Source organism: Telopea speciosissima, chromosome 1 (genome assembly GCF_018873765.1).
Source record: "Telopea speciosissima isolate NSW1024214 ecotype Mountain lineage chromosome 1, Tspe_v1, whole genome shotgun sequence".
Lineage (NCBI taxonomy): Eukaryota > Viridiplantae > Streptophyta > Magnoliopsida > Proteales > Proteaceae > Telopea > Telopea speciosissima.
This window is the reverse complement of record NC_057916.1, coordinates 78,289,645-78,306,696: the sequence shown is the minus strand read 5'-3', so window position 1 is coordinate 78,306,696 and position 17,052 is coordinate 78,289,645. Positions and strand designations below refer to the sequence as shown.

General features: G+C 39.0%; 1 protein-coding gene and 1 non-coding gene across 3 annotated transcripts; one reads left to right on the top strand and one right to left on the bottom strand.

Moving 5' to 3' along the window:
- Window positions 1-3,223: 3,223 nt before the first annotated feature.
- Window positions 3,224-16,278, bottom strand: LOC122672290 (probable NOT transcription complex subunit VIP2). 2 transcript variants are annotated; one of them, XM_043869788.1, is made up of 15 exons: window positions 16,170-16,278; window positions 15,037-15,167; window positions 14,594-14,702; window positions 14,164-14,342; window positions 14,022-14,070; window positions 13,712-13,930; window positions 10,633-10,839; window positions 10,451-10,543; window positions 4,954-5,042; window positions 4,668-4,850; window positions 4,125-4,547; window positions 3,977-4,029; window positions 3,833-3,874; window positions 3,549-3,693; window positions 3,224-3,435 (listed from the first exon to the last, which is right to left on the bottom strand). In XM_043869788.1, exons 2-15 carry the CDS (start codon window positions 15,052-15,054, stop codon window positions 3,376-3,378), a joined length of 1,869 nt encoding a protein of 622 aa, XP_043725723.1. In that variant the 5' UTR covers window positions 15,055-15,167; window positions 16,170-16,278; the 3' UTR covers window positions 3,224-3,375. The 2 variants fall into 2 exon arrangements, with proteins under 2 accessions (XP_043725723.1, XP_043725727.1); XM_043869792.1 differs by lacking the exon at window positions 10,633-10,839.
- Window positions 14,594-14,674, top strand: LOC122649277. Its single transcript, XR_006331243.1, has one exon. It is a non-coding gene; the product is annotated as a small nucleolar RNA snoR35 (small nucleolar RNA).
- Window positions 16,279-17,052: the final 774 nt, after the last annotated feature.

Sequence of the window (17,052 nt, the reverse complement as noted above, 5' to 3'; positions counted from 1 at the left end):
CAAGTTCGGTTTTCTTACCACAAACGGATCCAAACATGGAAGGCGGGTTTGGCGGGATTTTAGTTGGTAGTTCAAAATACTTAACGGTAAAGTACTTGCTTCAAATAGTAACTGCTAACCATGTAAAGCAGTGTTGTTTCCCATTTTACCTACTTTCTATTCTATGGCTTCTCGACCACACCTTTGAAAATTGCATACCTAAGACGGGGAAGGTTTTCCAAGTAGTCCATCAATCGGGCAGTTCGGTCCGATTTTGATTGGGTGAATTGCTTTCGGTCTACTATTGTGTCAATCTAAAACCAAATCGTCAAGAAAGTTTTCGATTTCAGTCTGGGTTCGATGTGGTCCGTTTCTGGTTTGCATGATGTATACATAAGGAACTTAATGCCCCCCCCCCCCCCCAAAAAAAAAAACAAGTTTTTGGGTTTCTTAATTCTTATCAATTTACCATTAGTCTAGTGACTCTAGTCTCAGTTTTTTATCTGGATCAGGTCGATTTTTGCATTGGTCGGTCCGGTTTTATTTTGGTTTCTATTAATTTTATAAAATGCCAACCCAAGACCAAACCAATTAGGATTTGATTTGGTCTAGACTACAACAATCAATTTGGCTGAGGCTGCTGACCTTTGAACTAGGGATGTAAATGGATATTCGTAAATCCGTATTCGATCCGCATTCTTATCCGTTTAGGAGAATTCGAATCCGTTCGAAACTAATCAGATACGAATATGATAATCCTCCTATCCGACCGATTATTATCCGATTCGTTTAGCAGTCCGATGGTAATAAAATATCTGAAATATAACTCTATGTTTGTCTATCCTTTTAAGTTACCTTATTGGATTTTGTTATCTTATTTTTATAAATTTATAAGTTAAGATAATGTGATTCTTTTTCTAGATTTGCAATTGGTTTATATATATTGTTTTATGCAATGTGATACATGGAATTATATATCTATTAAAAAATCAAAAGTAAAAAACGTAAGAGAATAAAAGACTAAGAAGAGTAGAAGAAATGGTAGTTACTAAACTCTCAACTCTCAACCCTAACCCTTATCATAAAAACGGTAAATATGTAAACGGATAGTCAAAAAATCGTATTCGATCCGTATTCATATCCATTTAGGAGAACCTGTATTCAAAAAATCACTATCCGAAAATTATCCGAATACGTCCAAATATAATCAGATACGAATATGATAATGCTACTATCCGACCGAATTCGATCCGTTTACATCCCTACTTTGAACACTATTAATTCACCTTCTCAAATGGAATTTTTCATATTTTTGTATTTTCTCTTTGCTTTCCTAATCTTGTGGGCACCATGTAGATGATATTATTCCCTAGAATGCCATTGGTGTGTCATGGGGTATTCCCCTAGACTAGCATCCTAGAGAACCTCCCCCAAAAAGAAAAAGGTAGGGGTTTCTCTAGGCAAACGTCACAAGTGAGCACATGATAAAACAATATTATACATAGCAGGGTAGCAACTAGCGAGGTCATTTCATATGAACAATAGAGAAATAGACTCACAGATGCTAATATACCACCCTGCACCGGTGGGCTCAGACAACTTCTTCCCCCTAAATAAAAGAAGAAAAATGATATCGTAATAGAGAGGCAATAATGTCCTTCAAGATGCATCTCATTAGTTCAAGATTAAGGGGTGCATATAAGTAAATTTGGTGGCCAAACTCAATCATAGAATTGATACACGTTTTTTTTTTTCTCCGTGTGTATAATTTGGATTGAAATATGAGATGGAAAAGTAACCCAACCCCACTCACCCCAAGAAAAAAAAAAGAGCCTAGAATGCATACCAAACGCAACATTAATAAATTACCAAAATGTCATCAAATGGAGTTGAATATAAAATTCAAAATAACATCTTTTGTAATTTTAGCTACTTCCTCTATTTATTGCCTTGATTCCCTTTGCTCCCTTTGCTCCCTTTGCTCCCTTTGCCAAAACTCTCTCTATTTTAATATCGTTTTTCTTTTTTATTTGGGGGAAGAAGTAGTCTAAGCCCATTGGTGCAATGTACATTAGCATCTGTGAATATATTTCTCTATTCTTCACATGAAATGATCTCGCTACCTAGCTATGTATAATACTATTTTATCACACTTCATTGATGTACTCACATGTGCCGCTTGCTTAGAGCACCCCCCTACCTTTTTCTTTTTGGGGGAGATTCCCCAGGATGCTAGTGTAAGGGAAAAGGGAGAATCGATCAATCTACTCGTTGAGTGTTGGACCCTCTTCGGTCCCCCTTCTTCCCCGAAGCAACACTCTCATATGCATCCAAAGCAGTATACACATATACACACACACAAGCATATGCATAATCAGACACGACATATGCATCATCAGACACAAAAGCAAGGAAGGAATTTTCTTTTTCTTATTACGGTGGGAGAATTTGCCTCTTTCCGTTGGAGGTGGTGGAAGCTGCATCCGCCCTTCGAGTTCGAGACCAAATCTCCCACTACACACCAATGGCATTGTAGGGAACAGTATCATCTACATGGGCCCACAACCAAAGCCCCGATCAATGATGGCCGTGTAACTCTAACGGTCCTAAGGTAGTGAAATTCCTTGATGGGTAAGATCCAACCGCAACGAAAGGCATAACAATCTAGACATTGTCTTGGAGAGAGGCTCGGTGAAATCGACATGTCTGTGAAGATGCGGTCTACCTGCACCTAGACAGAATGACCCTACTTTACTGTTCCATGGGATTGGCTTTGGGCCTTTCCTATGCAAATTAGGTAGAGGGCCAAAAAGGCCTGCTTTCGGGGCACCCAAGCCATCAATGAGACACCACTCTAGAAGAGCTAGAATTCTAACCTTGTATCAAGATCGACGGGCCAAGGGACACTCAAACAGTTTCTATGGGGCGTATGCCTCCCAAAAGGTAACGGAGGCATGCAAAGGTTTCCTCGGATCAGACGGCGATTGGCCCTCAAGTGCAAAGACGGAAGGGAGCTTGACTGCAAGACCCACCCATCAAGCATGGACGAAAGTCGGCCTTAGTGATCAGACAGTGCCGAGCAGAAAGGCTGCCACTCAACGGATAAAAGTTACCCATAGGTGGATCTGTAATTATATCACACCTCAGGGGAATTATTCATGCTGTGTAGTTTCAGAATCACGAATCGACGATTGCAAATTTCAAATAAAAACCTAAAAAAAATTTGGGAGTAAATTGAAAAGTAGGGGCAAAGAAAAAAAAGGTCGCCTTACAAGTTACAAGGGAAGCCTAAAAAAATAATGCAACAATCAAAAGTATGGTCAATATAAAAGAAAATTCAATTATATTTTGACATGTCAACCTAGCAACTGACTGTACAAATGGAAAATGTTTTCGCTAATGTTGCGGCAACACTGGTCTCTTCTCCAACAATTCATAGTGCAGGACAAAATTATCCTGCAAACCAACCATGAGAAAAGCTAAGAAGATTTGCTTGGAAAATGATTTGCACGTATTGATTTTTTTTTTTTTATCGAAATTTGACAAAGGCAGTCTGCATTCATACAAACCTTACGAACAGTTTCGCATGTATTTGGATCAAAACAGAGATAGGAACCTCTTTCATATGTGTTTGTTTTAACCAAAGGCTCCATGTTGGAGACCCTGATGAGCCACAGCCGTAGGTCTCTATGGTAGAACCAACCTCTGTTGTACCTGCAGAATAATGGGCATGATGCTCTCATTAATAACAGAAACTACAGGCAAGGAAAGCAAAGGGTAGAAAGTCAATAGTGGAAGAGTTTGAGTCCATTTGGATTAAGAAAATAAACATAGAGATTCAGGAACAGCATACAATTCATTAGCGGCATACAACTGGGCCTCGTCTTTCGGCATGCTGTAGACAAAGCAAAAACAGATATGATGTCACTTTTGAATCTAGACAAGGAGACATATTTAATACAGACGGTGAGAAGAGAATCCCAGGATAAATTTGTACCTATAAAAAATATAGAACAACGTCTCTGGCTGGAATTTTGAAAAGTAACCTTGCTGCATCCACCACAACAGAGGTTGGGACCAAGAAAGAAAAGAAGATAAACTAGTTAAAGAAGACTAATATAAATACTATATTAAGAAAAGCTCACATGTAGCTGAGGCGGTGGTTTAGCATAATAGCACTCTGGCACTTGGTACTCATGTTCTCCCTTAGCAGGCTCATCAGACCAGGGGGAAGCAAACTTCTTGTGAATATCATTAGTTGAACTCAAATTCAACCCAAGAGTAGTCAGATCAGTTCCTAGAGCGAGAGAATTTAGGTTTGGATTGCTCATCTTTATGACACCCAATAAACCAAGTAAACCAAACCGATCAGACATGGCCTGCATAACCTTCAGGTTTTGATCTCGATATGACTGACCCACGGCCGACATTTGCTGCATGTGAAACTGAGACTGGCTCTGGAGCTGTTGATACTGCTGAATAAGCTGGTCATAGGATCCCATACCAGAAATTGAATTGGGATTGTTAACAGGTCTCAATCCTATGTTAGGTGGCCCATTGTTTTGAACCTATGGGTGAACCGGAATATATGAAAAACAAAAAGTGAGAGAGAGAGAGAGAGAGGTTGGAATTGGAAAGGCACAGAACAGCATAGTAAATGATAGCTTGCATGGAACCAAATAACACACCTGAGAGTGATAGCTTGCATGGGAAGATGGAAATAGATCAGAACCATGCATATGGAGTAGATCTTGGTTGTTTGCAGCTCCAAAGGAAACCCCACTACCACCTACAGATGGAGCTTGCTGCTGTTGTTGCTGGCGATGAGATGAATATGTTCCTCCTAAGCTGAAGCCACTTGATCTCCCCATCTGGATAAGAAAGATATGAGGTCAAAATCTGATTAAGGGAACAGCATACTGTTATGAGTTCATCGGCTAGCCCAATTTGCCCTGTTTAAGTAGAGCAACTCACGGGGAAGTGTTGGGATTGCATCATTGACATGGCATTATCATTAAGTTGTTCTTTCTGGTGTAAATCCATTGAATAATCAGTATTGCCACCTGCATAAGAATCACAGGTTATAAATATACAACTAATACTACAACAACACAAAAAATAACCATGCAACATAGAACTTTTCCAGTCTTAATATGATAGAAAAATGTCCCCTCCTGAAACCTGACGCAAGGAATGAATAAAATTTTACAAAAATATGACAGACTAAAAGTTAAGCAACAAGAGGGAGTTGCAACTTGCAAGGCATAACATTCTTTGACAGAGGCCCTATCGGGATAGTTGAGTTAGTAGCATCCTTAATCAGATCTAAGGACAATAGCTTCAAAAGGTATGGACTCCAACCTAAAAAATGTAACACCAATTTAAGTTTAACATGAGGCCCAATGGAGCAAAAGAGAAGGGGGGGGGGGGGTTGACTGGCGCTAAAGGCAACAAAAAGTCCAAATATAGTAATTATGAAATTCAGTTGACAGCTTAATGCCAAATTACAGTATAGAAACCACCACAATGCTCTATCAGCAACTAAGTCTAGTGAATCACAAAACAGCCCAACAGCTGGAGACAGAAAATGCATGCAGGCAAAGGAGACCAACAGAATATTAAATCAAAAGAATGAAATTTACTGATCACACATCTTAGGAAACACTAGTATGGATCATAGTTAGTAAATATGTGTATTATATGTGTATAATATGCATACCATACCATATTTTAAAAATATATATATATTTTTACATATATTTTCATAGATACGGAAACAAACATGTTTTGTTTATAGAAGAGAAAGGAATTCTGCAGAGATAGGCAGAATCGGTGAGTGTAGTTCTCCACCCCTTGTTAACTTATATAATGTAAACTTACAGCCAAAAGGGAAGCTAGAAGCTTACAATCCAAAATACAATAGGAAACTAATATAGTCATAGAAATAGAAACAAAATCTAACTAGAGGAATTTATCTAGAAGAATACATATGAAGGATGTAGCAAGCTACCGCCAGTAGTGCACAAGACCCACATGTACTCCCACGGTACATATAGGTCATGTACCCTTCACAGCATATATATCAGTAACTTTAACACTCCCCCTTAAGCTGGAGCATATCAAAAAGTAGGCTCAAACAGAGGCCTGGTAAACATATCACCAAGCTGATCAGCAGAGGAAACAAAGGGTGTAACAATAAGTTTCTTCATGACGGCACTCCGCACAAAATGACAATCAACCTCAATGTGTTTCGTTCTCCCATGAAACACGGGGCTACTGGCGATGTAGATAGCACTTTGGTTGTCACAAAACATCTTCATAGGTTGGGTGACTAGAAAACCCAACTCTTGAAGTAGAGACTTTAACCACATCAACTCAACTACAGTATGAATCATAGCTCTATACTCAGCCTCAGCACTAGACTTGGTGAACAGTTGTCTGCTTCTTGCTATGCCATGTGACTAGATTACCACCAACAAATGTGCAAAACCCTGTAGTAGACCTCCTGTCCCCATCAGCACCAGCCCAATCAGCCTCAGAATATCCTACCAGATCAACACTTTGATGAGGACGATAAATGAGCCCCTTTCCTGGAGCCCCCTTCAGATATCTCAACATCTGACCAGCTACCTCCCAATGGACCTTCTACCGCTGCTGCTACAAGCCTACAACAACTACTAGTGGGCCTCTTTTTCACTAGCATGTTCACCAGGGTCATCTATCTTTACCAAAGCTTCAACACATGGTTCCTAATTGCAAATCTGTCTCCCATCTTCAGTGTGAAGCTTGTGAGCTGGGGAAGCATCGCCGGTCATCTTTTCCCACTCGTAGTGAGTCTAAGAGTCCATCTTTATTTTTGTTGTTCCATTCTGATATCTAAGGTCCATGTCGTGTTAAAAATAGGTTAGGTTTTCTTATTTCATTATTTGTGGATGATCATTCTTGTATGACTTGGGTTTATTTGTTAAAAGATCGTTCTGAATTATTGTCTACCTTTAAATTTTTTTTTATAATGAAATAAAGACCCAGCTTGACACTTCAATCAAGGTTTCCCGATCTGATAATGCTCTCGAGTACGTACAGTGTGAGATTTTTTGTTTTTGCTTAGACAATGGCATAATGCATCAAACGAGTTGTTCATACACGCTTGAGAATCTGAGCATAATCATCCCGAGACACAGAAATAGTGGGAAAAGCCCCAAATGCAAATGCAATAGTGGTGTCACTAGAAGACACATGCTCGATAGAACTCTCGGTAATAACAACGTTAGTTAACACTCCATAGCCCAATCCGTGCAGCCGTGTTTGACCCAACAAGTATCAACGGTATGATTAGGTTTGTGACAAAAGGAACACTGACGAGAAGATTTGTCAGGATACTGACCTCCTGTACCTTGACCACAGCCCTTTCAATAAAGGAGCCATGCCCCCAATTAGCCAAAAAAAGAAGGATTCCTTATGGGCCCGAGGAGGGGGCCGGAACGGCCAGGTTATGGGTGCCGGGTTTAGTTGACTCAAAGGCCCAGAATCAGAAGGGCCCACAAAGGGGGGATACGATAGCGAAAGGGGGAATATGAGTGGGACCCATGGCTGGGGGGAAGAAAACTTGCACCAGTGGAGGGGCCTAATTCAGGGGAAAAAGAGGGAGAGGAAGGAGGGGAAAGGGTAGGATTGGAATGGGTACGGGAAGAAACTGGAAGGGCGCCAGAAGGATGAGCCAAAGATAGCAAAAGAGGCAAAGCTGCAGGATTCGAACTGATTGTAAGATGAGGGGGGCAAGACGAGGCAACTTCAAAAGGCAGAGAGGTAGCGTGGATGCCTCGGGGGCAGCATCACAGGCAAAATCAAAGGTTAGAGTGCAGAAGGGGTTTGGACCAAAGGGTATGGAGTTACTATTATCCAGTGGTAGGGAGGATGGGGCCTGGTGATGTCCGCGAGGAGAGCCGGTGGGGGGGTCTCAACGCCGGTGGGTATTCTTCTTTCTATTAAGACGTCTTGCTCGGCTAGGAAAGCGAAGGAAGTCTCTAAGATGGATACGGCCAGCAGCACCAGAGAAGGATGAGAATGATTGAGCAAGCCATGGAAGCATCATTGGTTGCAGGAGCTGTAGAACTAACAAGGAAGACTAGTAGAGTCATTTTCATTGAATCTCCTGAAGGCTGAAGCAACACCGGCATAAGCAGAAGTGGAGACTCCAATTGAAGCAGTAGCAGGGTAAGGGGAACAATAGGAGGAGGCGTGGCCGAACACCTTGCATTCCTGGCAAAGCGGAGGAAGCCATTTGAAGCCAACTTCTTGTTTGAATGAGAACCCCTCATCATCGACCACCATTATAGAAGAGGGAGGAGGGTCATCAGCTGAGATTTCTATGCATATCCTCACATAAGCAAGCCTATCCATTTACTTCGCTCTACCATTGGAATATAGAGGCTTGCCCAGAACGGAACCAACAATGCTAAGTCCATCCCTGCACCAGTAGTGAAGCGGAAGGCCTGGTAAGTTAATCCATACGGGAATGGAGCTTAGGTTGATGCGCTGGAAAGGAAGATCGGCTTATCCAGAGACTTCCTAGCACCCGGAACTTATCTTCTTCCACATAAAATTTGAAGAAGAACCGTTGTCTAACAGGCAAGTATCCATGGACCCTAGCAACTTCCATTGTTTCATCAGGGATTGTTTGACGATAAGAAAGGGAGGGCGGCTCCCAATGAAATAGCCGACCAAGGAATTGAACCATTTTCAAGGTTTAGTTGTCCAGCAAACTAGTAGGCAAAGGGCAACCTTAGTGATGAGGACATCACTCAAGGATTTATGCAGCCACATGTCACTTCATTATGGATAAATGACCACCATTGTGTGTAGTTCTTTTTATTATTTTGTTGTATTTTTATTTGGGGTCAGAATTGTTGTGTACTAATGTTGTAAGGGAATTATTGCTGGAGAAGTAGTTATTCGAGAGTAGTTATTGCTGGAAAAGTAGATATTAGGTTCTTTTTTTTCTTTTTGGGGTTTAAAAATACTGTATTTGGAGATGGAAGCAAGCAAGCAAGGAAGGGATGAAAGCAAGAGTGATCTTATGCAATTCAAGATGGTGTGAAGCCAAGATGATCTTCTTTCTTCTCTACCTTCTATCCATTCCTCTCTTTCAAACTATATACCTACAGTAAACTATCCCTATTTAATTATCATATTTCTCCCAATCCCATTTTCATTTCTTAAGTCCCTTCCATTATTTCTTTCAACTACAGCAGCCTGTATTTGTAAACCCCAATAAACCATACTCTTTTGTCTGGAATAGGACTGATAGTGATGAAAGATGTGGATTCCCAAACCTGTCCTACATCACTTAAAATCCCCAACAACAGAGGGAAGGGCAAAATGAAGGGGGAGACCTTCCCCCAACTAGACTGCCCAAATAGGGAGCTCTCCACGTGACACAACCCTGGGGGTGAATGGAGAGGCCGACAGGGGCGGGCTGGGAGGGAGGAGTGGAGGACTGGGTGGTGACGGCACCACACCAGGGCTTCCAGCTATGGTTGACCTCCTATTAATCAGGCACGTGCCTCCTTAAGGGTGTCAATTTAGAACCAAAACCGGATGTTTAAAACCGAACCGAATTAAATCAGTTCGGTTTTGACTTCACAATCTGAACTCTTTCATCGGTTCGGTTTCATGATTGAAATCGTCAAACCAAGTCGAATACCCATTTTCAAACCGAATAAGGAACTGAATAAATCATATTCTTTTTTCAATGTTTTTATCAACTTGGATGATAACTTTTATTCCATTTTACTGTATGGAAAAAATTTAGAGGATTATGTCTCTATCGTACAAGGGGTTCTTTTGTTGTAAAGATGTAAAAAGTTCACCCAAACATCTAAAATAGGGCCCAAATCGAATATGAAACCAAATAAGGAACCAAAACCAAACCGACAGGAAACACATGCTCCTATTCGGAGCGGTTTTGGTTTCCATATGTTGTATCTTGAACCAGACTGAAAACCTGAAACTGAACCGATTGACACCCTTAGGAGTTCCACGTAGTACATTACTAGGATAGAATCATAGTAGAATTACTCTTTTTATAGTAACTATGTATTGCTCTTCTCTTGTTACAGCTCAACAAAATGTGGCAAGTACCTCTATAGAATGCTCGTCTCTTTGTTTTATTGTTATAGTAGATAAGTCTGTCTCGTATTTTTTCCTTGTATTTCACATACAAAAGCAACTCCAACCAAAACAAAAGATGATACAAAAGCCATCCAGAAACAGGGGGACAAAGAGGTCTACTGTAGTAAATCACAGCTAATACAATTCAGTAGTAAGTTACTAAGTTAATACATGCACCAAATCTAGCTCATGATGTGCTAGCCCAATAATGTCATGTAACATTTAAATAATGTACAACATGGACAAAAGATCAGCATCCTATGATCCTATCATGGTATGGATCCAAGGGTAAGTCAAACACCTTTATATCCAGGTAAAGCTGGAAAATCTTCATTTTGGATGCTGAATTCTTGATTTTGTTGGATAACACCAACACTCTGCTTCCGTAGTGAACCTGTTAGTCAAGCAGTTAAGATTTTGTTACAAAACAACTCACCTACAAGAAAATATCGGAAAGGAGAAAATGTTAGGACTTTGATTTACCCAATTGTCCTTGAGAACTACCGGCAGAACTAGGGCGTCCACTTAACTGAGGGAAATCATTTATATCAAAAGGAGAATTGTCATTAGAGTTAACATCATTTAGCATTCCCATGGAACTTAAGGTATTATTCCCTCCTTGGACTTGGCCTTGAGACAGAGGGCCACCAGCAGAATAAGAATTTCCTAGCAATGAGAACACCTGCGGTGCTGAATTTAGTTCATGTTATTTCTTATAGCCGGGGAAGAAAAGCACTAAATCAAAACAAAATCCATATATTAACAAGATCAGATGCAAATTTCCAGTTCTGCTCTGGTTTAATAAAGAAAATTATATCCTTATCAACAAATATATGTATTACAAGGAACCAGGAACAGAACAAACTCACTTCAACAAAAGATCTAAAACATAATACTAGCTGAGAACCGAATAAGGCCAAATCACTGCCATATGCAAAACTGGAATTTAATTCATAAAACAGCACTATGCTAAAACTGAAGATAACTCAACCTAAATGCGCTATATTATCTTGATCATCATCCAATCTTCTCATAACACAAAAGAGCGAATCAATTCCCAGGGAGCTGGGAACACACAAATACATGCACTAGTAACCGCACGACTCCACCCGAAGATTTCATTGCTCATAAATTTCATTAGCACCAAAAGACAGATCACATTCTCCCATCTATTGAGATATGCATTTCTTAAAAGGACCCTAATGACTTTCACATTTATGATTTCTATATATAGATTATAAGGAATTGAATCCATTGAGATATGCATTTCTTAAAAGGACCCTAATGACTTTCGCATTTATGATTTCTATATATAGATTATAAGGAATTGAATCCAGCAGTTTCGACTAGGGATAGAAGATGTATCTAATGAATCAATATGTAATATAACCTACATGATACAAGTAACTTAACAACTTAACCACCCAAATATTTCAATTATAAACCATCCTTCATGTGGACCATAAGCTATAACATTCAGACCAATCAAGAGGAACCAATAATAGTTATAAAACATGATAATGTATATGTAGAGATATTTTCCCTAATACATGATAATCTCTCCTGAGGGTGGGCCTTGGTGGCTGGTGCAATGGTAAAGGTTGCTCAATTGTGACCAAGTGGTCAAGGGTTCGAGTCTGGAAACAGCCTCTCTGCGAAAGCAGAGGTAAGACTGCATACATTATGAACCTCCCCAGATCCTGCAGTGGCAGGAGCCTCGTGCACTGGTACGCCCTTTTTTTAACATAATCTATCCTAGGTTCATTCTGCATGGTGATTATCTTCATAATCCAGCCCAGCTCCTGTCATTTCAACATCTTGTGCATCAAATGTGCCTTCCACTATCCTAGATTAAGCAACCACATTAACAATAAATGTTGACAATCTTAAGATCACCTCACAATCCTTTTTCAATTCTCTTATGGACAGTAGACCATCAATGATGCAGTAACCAGGATACAAGAGAAGAAGAATTTGCAGCAGCTTGAAGACCGGGCCTTTCTTGGTCTTGCGGTTTCTGGTTTGAACCAATTTTCTAGTTCAGTTCTGGTTAGACTTGATCTTAAGTCCTCAATGGGTTAGCCTCTACACGAAGCAGGGGTAAGGCTGTGTACTTTATGAGCTTCCCCAGACCCCACAGTGGCGGGAGCCTCGTGCACTGGGTACGCCCTTTTTTATTGTAAAAGGCCAATTTTATAAGTCCAAGTATAAGTGATTTGAGTTCTACACAAGATTTGGTGTTAGTTTCTTATTTCTATTTTAGTTTTGGTTAGATTGGATCCATATTGAGTTAGTAAATTGATTGTTTCTGTTTTGTTAAAGAACTGTTGAATCTGGTTTTAGAAACTCCAGAAGCTCTAGAAAGTTTCTATTCTCAGATTCCTTGGTTCTCAAGTCTAAGCTGAGGGATTAGTTAGTTCATAAATTAGTAGTCTGATAAGTTATGTAATGAAATGATTATGATGAATGAAAGATGGGTTTATGCTGTTTGGGTCTGTGGATTTCAGGCTTGCTCTTGTGAGATTCAAAAGTGTTACTTCTATGGATTCAGAAGTGGACTATAATTGTTTCAGTAATTGAACGCTGGTGGATTCCGGGTAAGGATTTTGGTGGGATTTCAACCCTACAGGTCAGGTGGATTACTGATATATTTGCTTTCTCTCTTCTTCCCTCTAATCCAATCAGATCAGAATACTTACTACTTTCTTACCCTGCTCATACCTGTCTATATGTTTCTTGATTCCGTTTGTTTTTCTGAAGCATCATTCTTCTAGTTTGGATTCTACTTTGTTTAATCTCATTTCTGCATACTGATTTCCTGTTTCTATTTCTAGTTCAGTTTCAGTTTCTAAAATCTTGCTACTACTCTACTTTCTAAATTCTGGTTTTCGGAAACAGAGTCGCTACTTCTGATTTCTGATTGCAGGTTACAAATCATTTTTCACCTTAGATAATTAATTAACCGCTGTTATAATCCCCAGAATTCTGCCTATCGATTCTACAGTATTGCTCAATCCTATCAGCAGAAGGATTCTTCCATAAATTTAAATCCTTCCATCCGTCTTCAATCATTTTTTGCATAACTGTTTTTCATGCTTATTAGACCATTCGACCAGAATATTAGGCTTATCTGATCTGTCTTGAATCTATTATAAGATTTTTCTTTGCTGATTGGGGTCCTACCTTCCAGCAATTCTGGCTTACCTGAGGTTTCTAAACCCTAATTCCTTAGGTGATTTAAATACTCCACTAATCAAGTTCTAATGAAAGTTCTACGGAATCTCAGAAAATTTCTTCCAAATTTTTTTATCAATACAATAAAAAAAAAAGCAGTACTTGTACTTGCATACTACCATACTAACTACATTATATATAGATGAGAACTCATCTCTACTGTAACATCCAAAATAAGATCATACAGTATTTCCATACCAAATGTAACATGCAACATATGGATCTGTAAGACTAAAGACAAATGCAAAGTTATCAATTAAGAAAATCACTGGTTTCTTTTGGACATTAACAAACAAACTATGAATTTTAATGAGATTAAAACCACTACCTTGTGGAAGCACGCCACCCATTAATCTGTTAGGCCCTTGAACACTAAGACTACCAGACCCGCTATTACCCGCCAAACTCAATCGAGAAGCCAGACCAGGCATGGACAGTCCTCCACCAGAACTTAAGCTCCTCCCCATGTTGCTCGCACCAACAATGTTCCCCATTGAGGTTGTAATTCGAGGACCAGTATTTCCTAAAATTGGAGAGACCCCCAATCCTACAACAAAATACCAGTTACTTGTGACGGTGTAGATCAAGGAACACAGAAATAGGACCAGGAAACTGAGATATTTTTATAACACTTATACCTCCTCTATTTGTCACCCCTGAATGCCCATGTGAGCTGGCATGAGACATCTGGATGTCAAAAGGAAAATGCACATTTAAACCTAATTTTTTAGCAGTGTAAGTGTATAAAAAGGGTACCCATGCAAAATCCAAAATAAAAACCTGAGAAAGAGCAACATGAAGATTGTTCGATGCGAAACGTCCAGAAGAAAGGCTTCCTACAGGTTGTTGAGCACCATTTGACGGGACACCGTTCATTGCAGAGTTTCTTGATGCAAGTGTGCCTGGCATGTTGGGAATGTTGAAGCTCCCATGAATGTTATGTAGTCCCTGAACACTTCCTATCAAAGAGAAACCAACACAATTGAGTTAGATTAGGATAAATTGATGAAACATATAATATTGAAAAGGGAGAGCGTTCTCTGAGCAAGCGGCATAGAGGAGCACACCAATGAGGTGCGGCAAAACGGCATCATATATTGGAGGTCAGCAAGATCATTTCATGTGAAGAGAGAGATAGACATAGAGGTGTAACTGTACCCTACCCTGGCAGCTCAGAGAACCTTTTCCATATTGAAATTTAACTACTAACCAGTGTGATGAAAAACAGGGGCAGTGGAAGCAGATTGTACAGAAAAGGATGATCCAAAAGGTCTTCCCGCATTGTCTGGAATATTTGAAGATGATCCATTGAGCCCTGACTGCAAAGGAAATTCTTCAATGATTTACAGTAGCAAACATAGGCAAATATCATGCTGATGTTTGTAGCAATTGATGTTAAAACTTAAAACAGTTTTGTGGAAGCTCCTCACAACCAAATTAGAGTACAACCCACCCACCCCCCAGGCTCCCACCTTTTTTCTTCTAATTGTTAAATGAATACACCCATTTGTTCATCTAGTGATTGCAATAGGTTAAAGCAACTATAGTATGCATGGATGTATATCATAATATTTACCTAACTATATCCAATCCCAATTACCATCCACTCTGATGTCTAAAAATGTTAATGATAGTGTAAAGAAGAATGAATACATTGAGTAGGCCAGACATTGCAAAATCATACAAACTTGCAGACAAACATTCCTTGCAGTGAAATAGCCTTTGTCACCCTGTAGTTTGAAAGAAGAGCTTCTGCCTTAAGAGTAATTCTTCTCCGCAGACCTGGAGTCCAATCTAGAAATTAAATGACCAGATAGGACGAAAAATATTAACCAAAATTCTCAGAACCAGACTTAAAAAAAAAAAACAAAACTCAACTCGTGTTAATGATGTTATTCAATGCCTAATAAAAAATGACTCCTCAATCAATAGCAGAAATTCATCGCAAAACTATGCCGGGAAATTTTTTATATATATTTAAAATAAATAAATTAAAACAAAACAAAAACTCCATTACCAAATCCGATTAAGAACCTTGTGGTGTTATTACTCTTTTAACTATCAGAATCACCTAACTGCATTTGTACAGAAAGTTTTGGTACTAAACACGGTTGAGTACTGTTAAAAAATTTTCTGTTGCAGTTGTAAGGCCCATAATCTTGATAGCAATTTATCCTACAAATTCAAATTTGTATCAATCTTCCCATTAAGGAGAAGAAGAAATAGAAGAACAAAAGGCTCGCGTGATAATTCTCAGCATGCATTAAATCAAATGAGTTTGTGAAAGCAGCGAAAAGTGTAAACGTCACCAAATGTATGTAACGAACCAATTGAAGGATAGTGAAAAGTTGCAGGCACAGGAAACCACCCATGGAAAGAAAATTAACAGGAGTCTAGATTCTTATAACCCTAGTTAAATGAAATAAGCATCATTTTCAATAACTAACGAGACAAGGAAAACAGATCCAGCTTCACATCAAGGACTATTCTCTCTACTTCTTTTTCTTCGCTTTTAAACCATACAATGTCGTTGTTAATGAATTAACAGTAACAGGGGGGGCGACAAGACGAAATCTACAACCATTCGAAAACAATAATCTGAATCCGACGGAAGAAAGAAGCGAATCAAAATTTCTGCAAAAACTTTAGTGAAACGGAATGAGATGTCTCCAATGGACGATAAACTCTCTGAAAAGGGAAATGAACTAGAAATCCCACACGATCTGAACAACAGGTGAGGGGAAACTAAAATGAGTGAAAATTTCGAAACGGCTAACCTTCTGTAGTTCTGTGTGATCCAAAGAAAGCGAAGTCCGTTCTCGGGAAACCCTCGGAACGAAACCTGAATCGAGCTCTGGTTGTCGAACTGTTTGAGTGCAACAATGTCGTCTAAAGTTTATGGGATTTTCTTATTACCCTTGGGTCCTTGATAAATCCATCAACCTGTCAAATGGTTTGTAATCTTGTTTTTTTTTTAAATAAGAATAATAATGAGATTTTATATGTGTATTTGAAAAATATGCATAATAATGATATTTTTTAATAATAATTTAACGATAATAATTTTTATATTATTTAAAAAAAATTATATCTTTATTTTAAACAGTATTTTGAAATAAGATAAAGGGAAATCAAAAAAAAATATGTCAAATTATTGTTAAGACACTCTCCTTAAATATTAACTAATTTTGTTGTATAATGTCCATTTCATATAAGTTTGTTATTTTACAATAGTGTATATCCAAACCTATCTTCCCTTGCCGTCAGCAATGGTCTAAAACACGAAATCGGTTGTTGCCATCTCCAATATATCCAGACCCAAGAACTTTATAATCGGCCCTTAGATCCAAAAAACATATAGCGATTCTAGGGTTTTTCAAGTGAAACAGTCGTCAATAGGATCGGTCACGATCGATTATGATTTGGATTGACCGATTCACTTATTTGATTCTTGATTATTGAAATCATGGCCCTAAGTTGTGAAAGTGATGGATTTAGGAATTTAGGAATCGACATTAATCGATATTTGGCCTATACGAATTGATTTACTAAAACAATGAAGGTAAAATAGTAAAAAAATTGGTATCAATGTCTTAGGGGCAAAATCGTCTAATCCAACCTAATGCGGCCAATCCTTATCAATATCAGCAGTATCGGTCGGCATTGGAG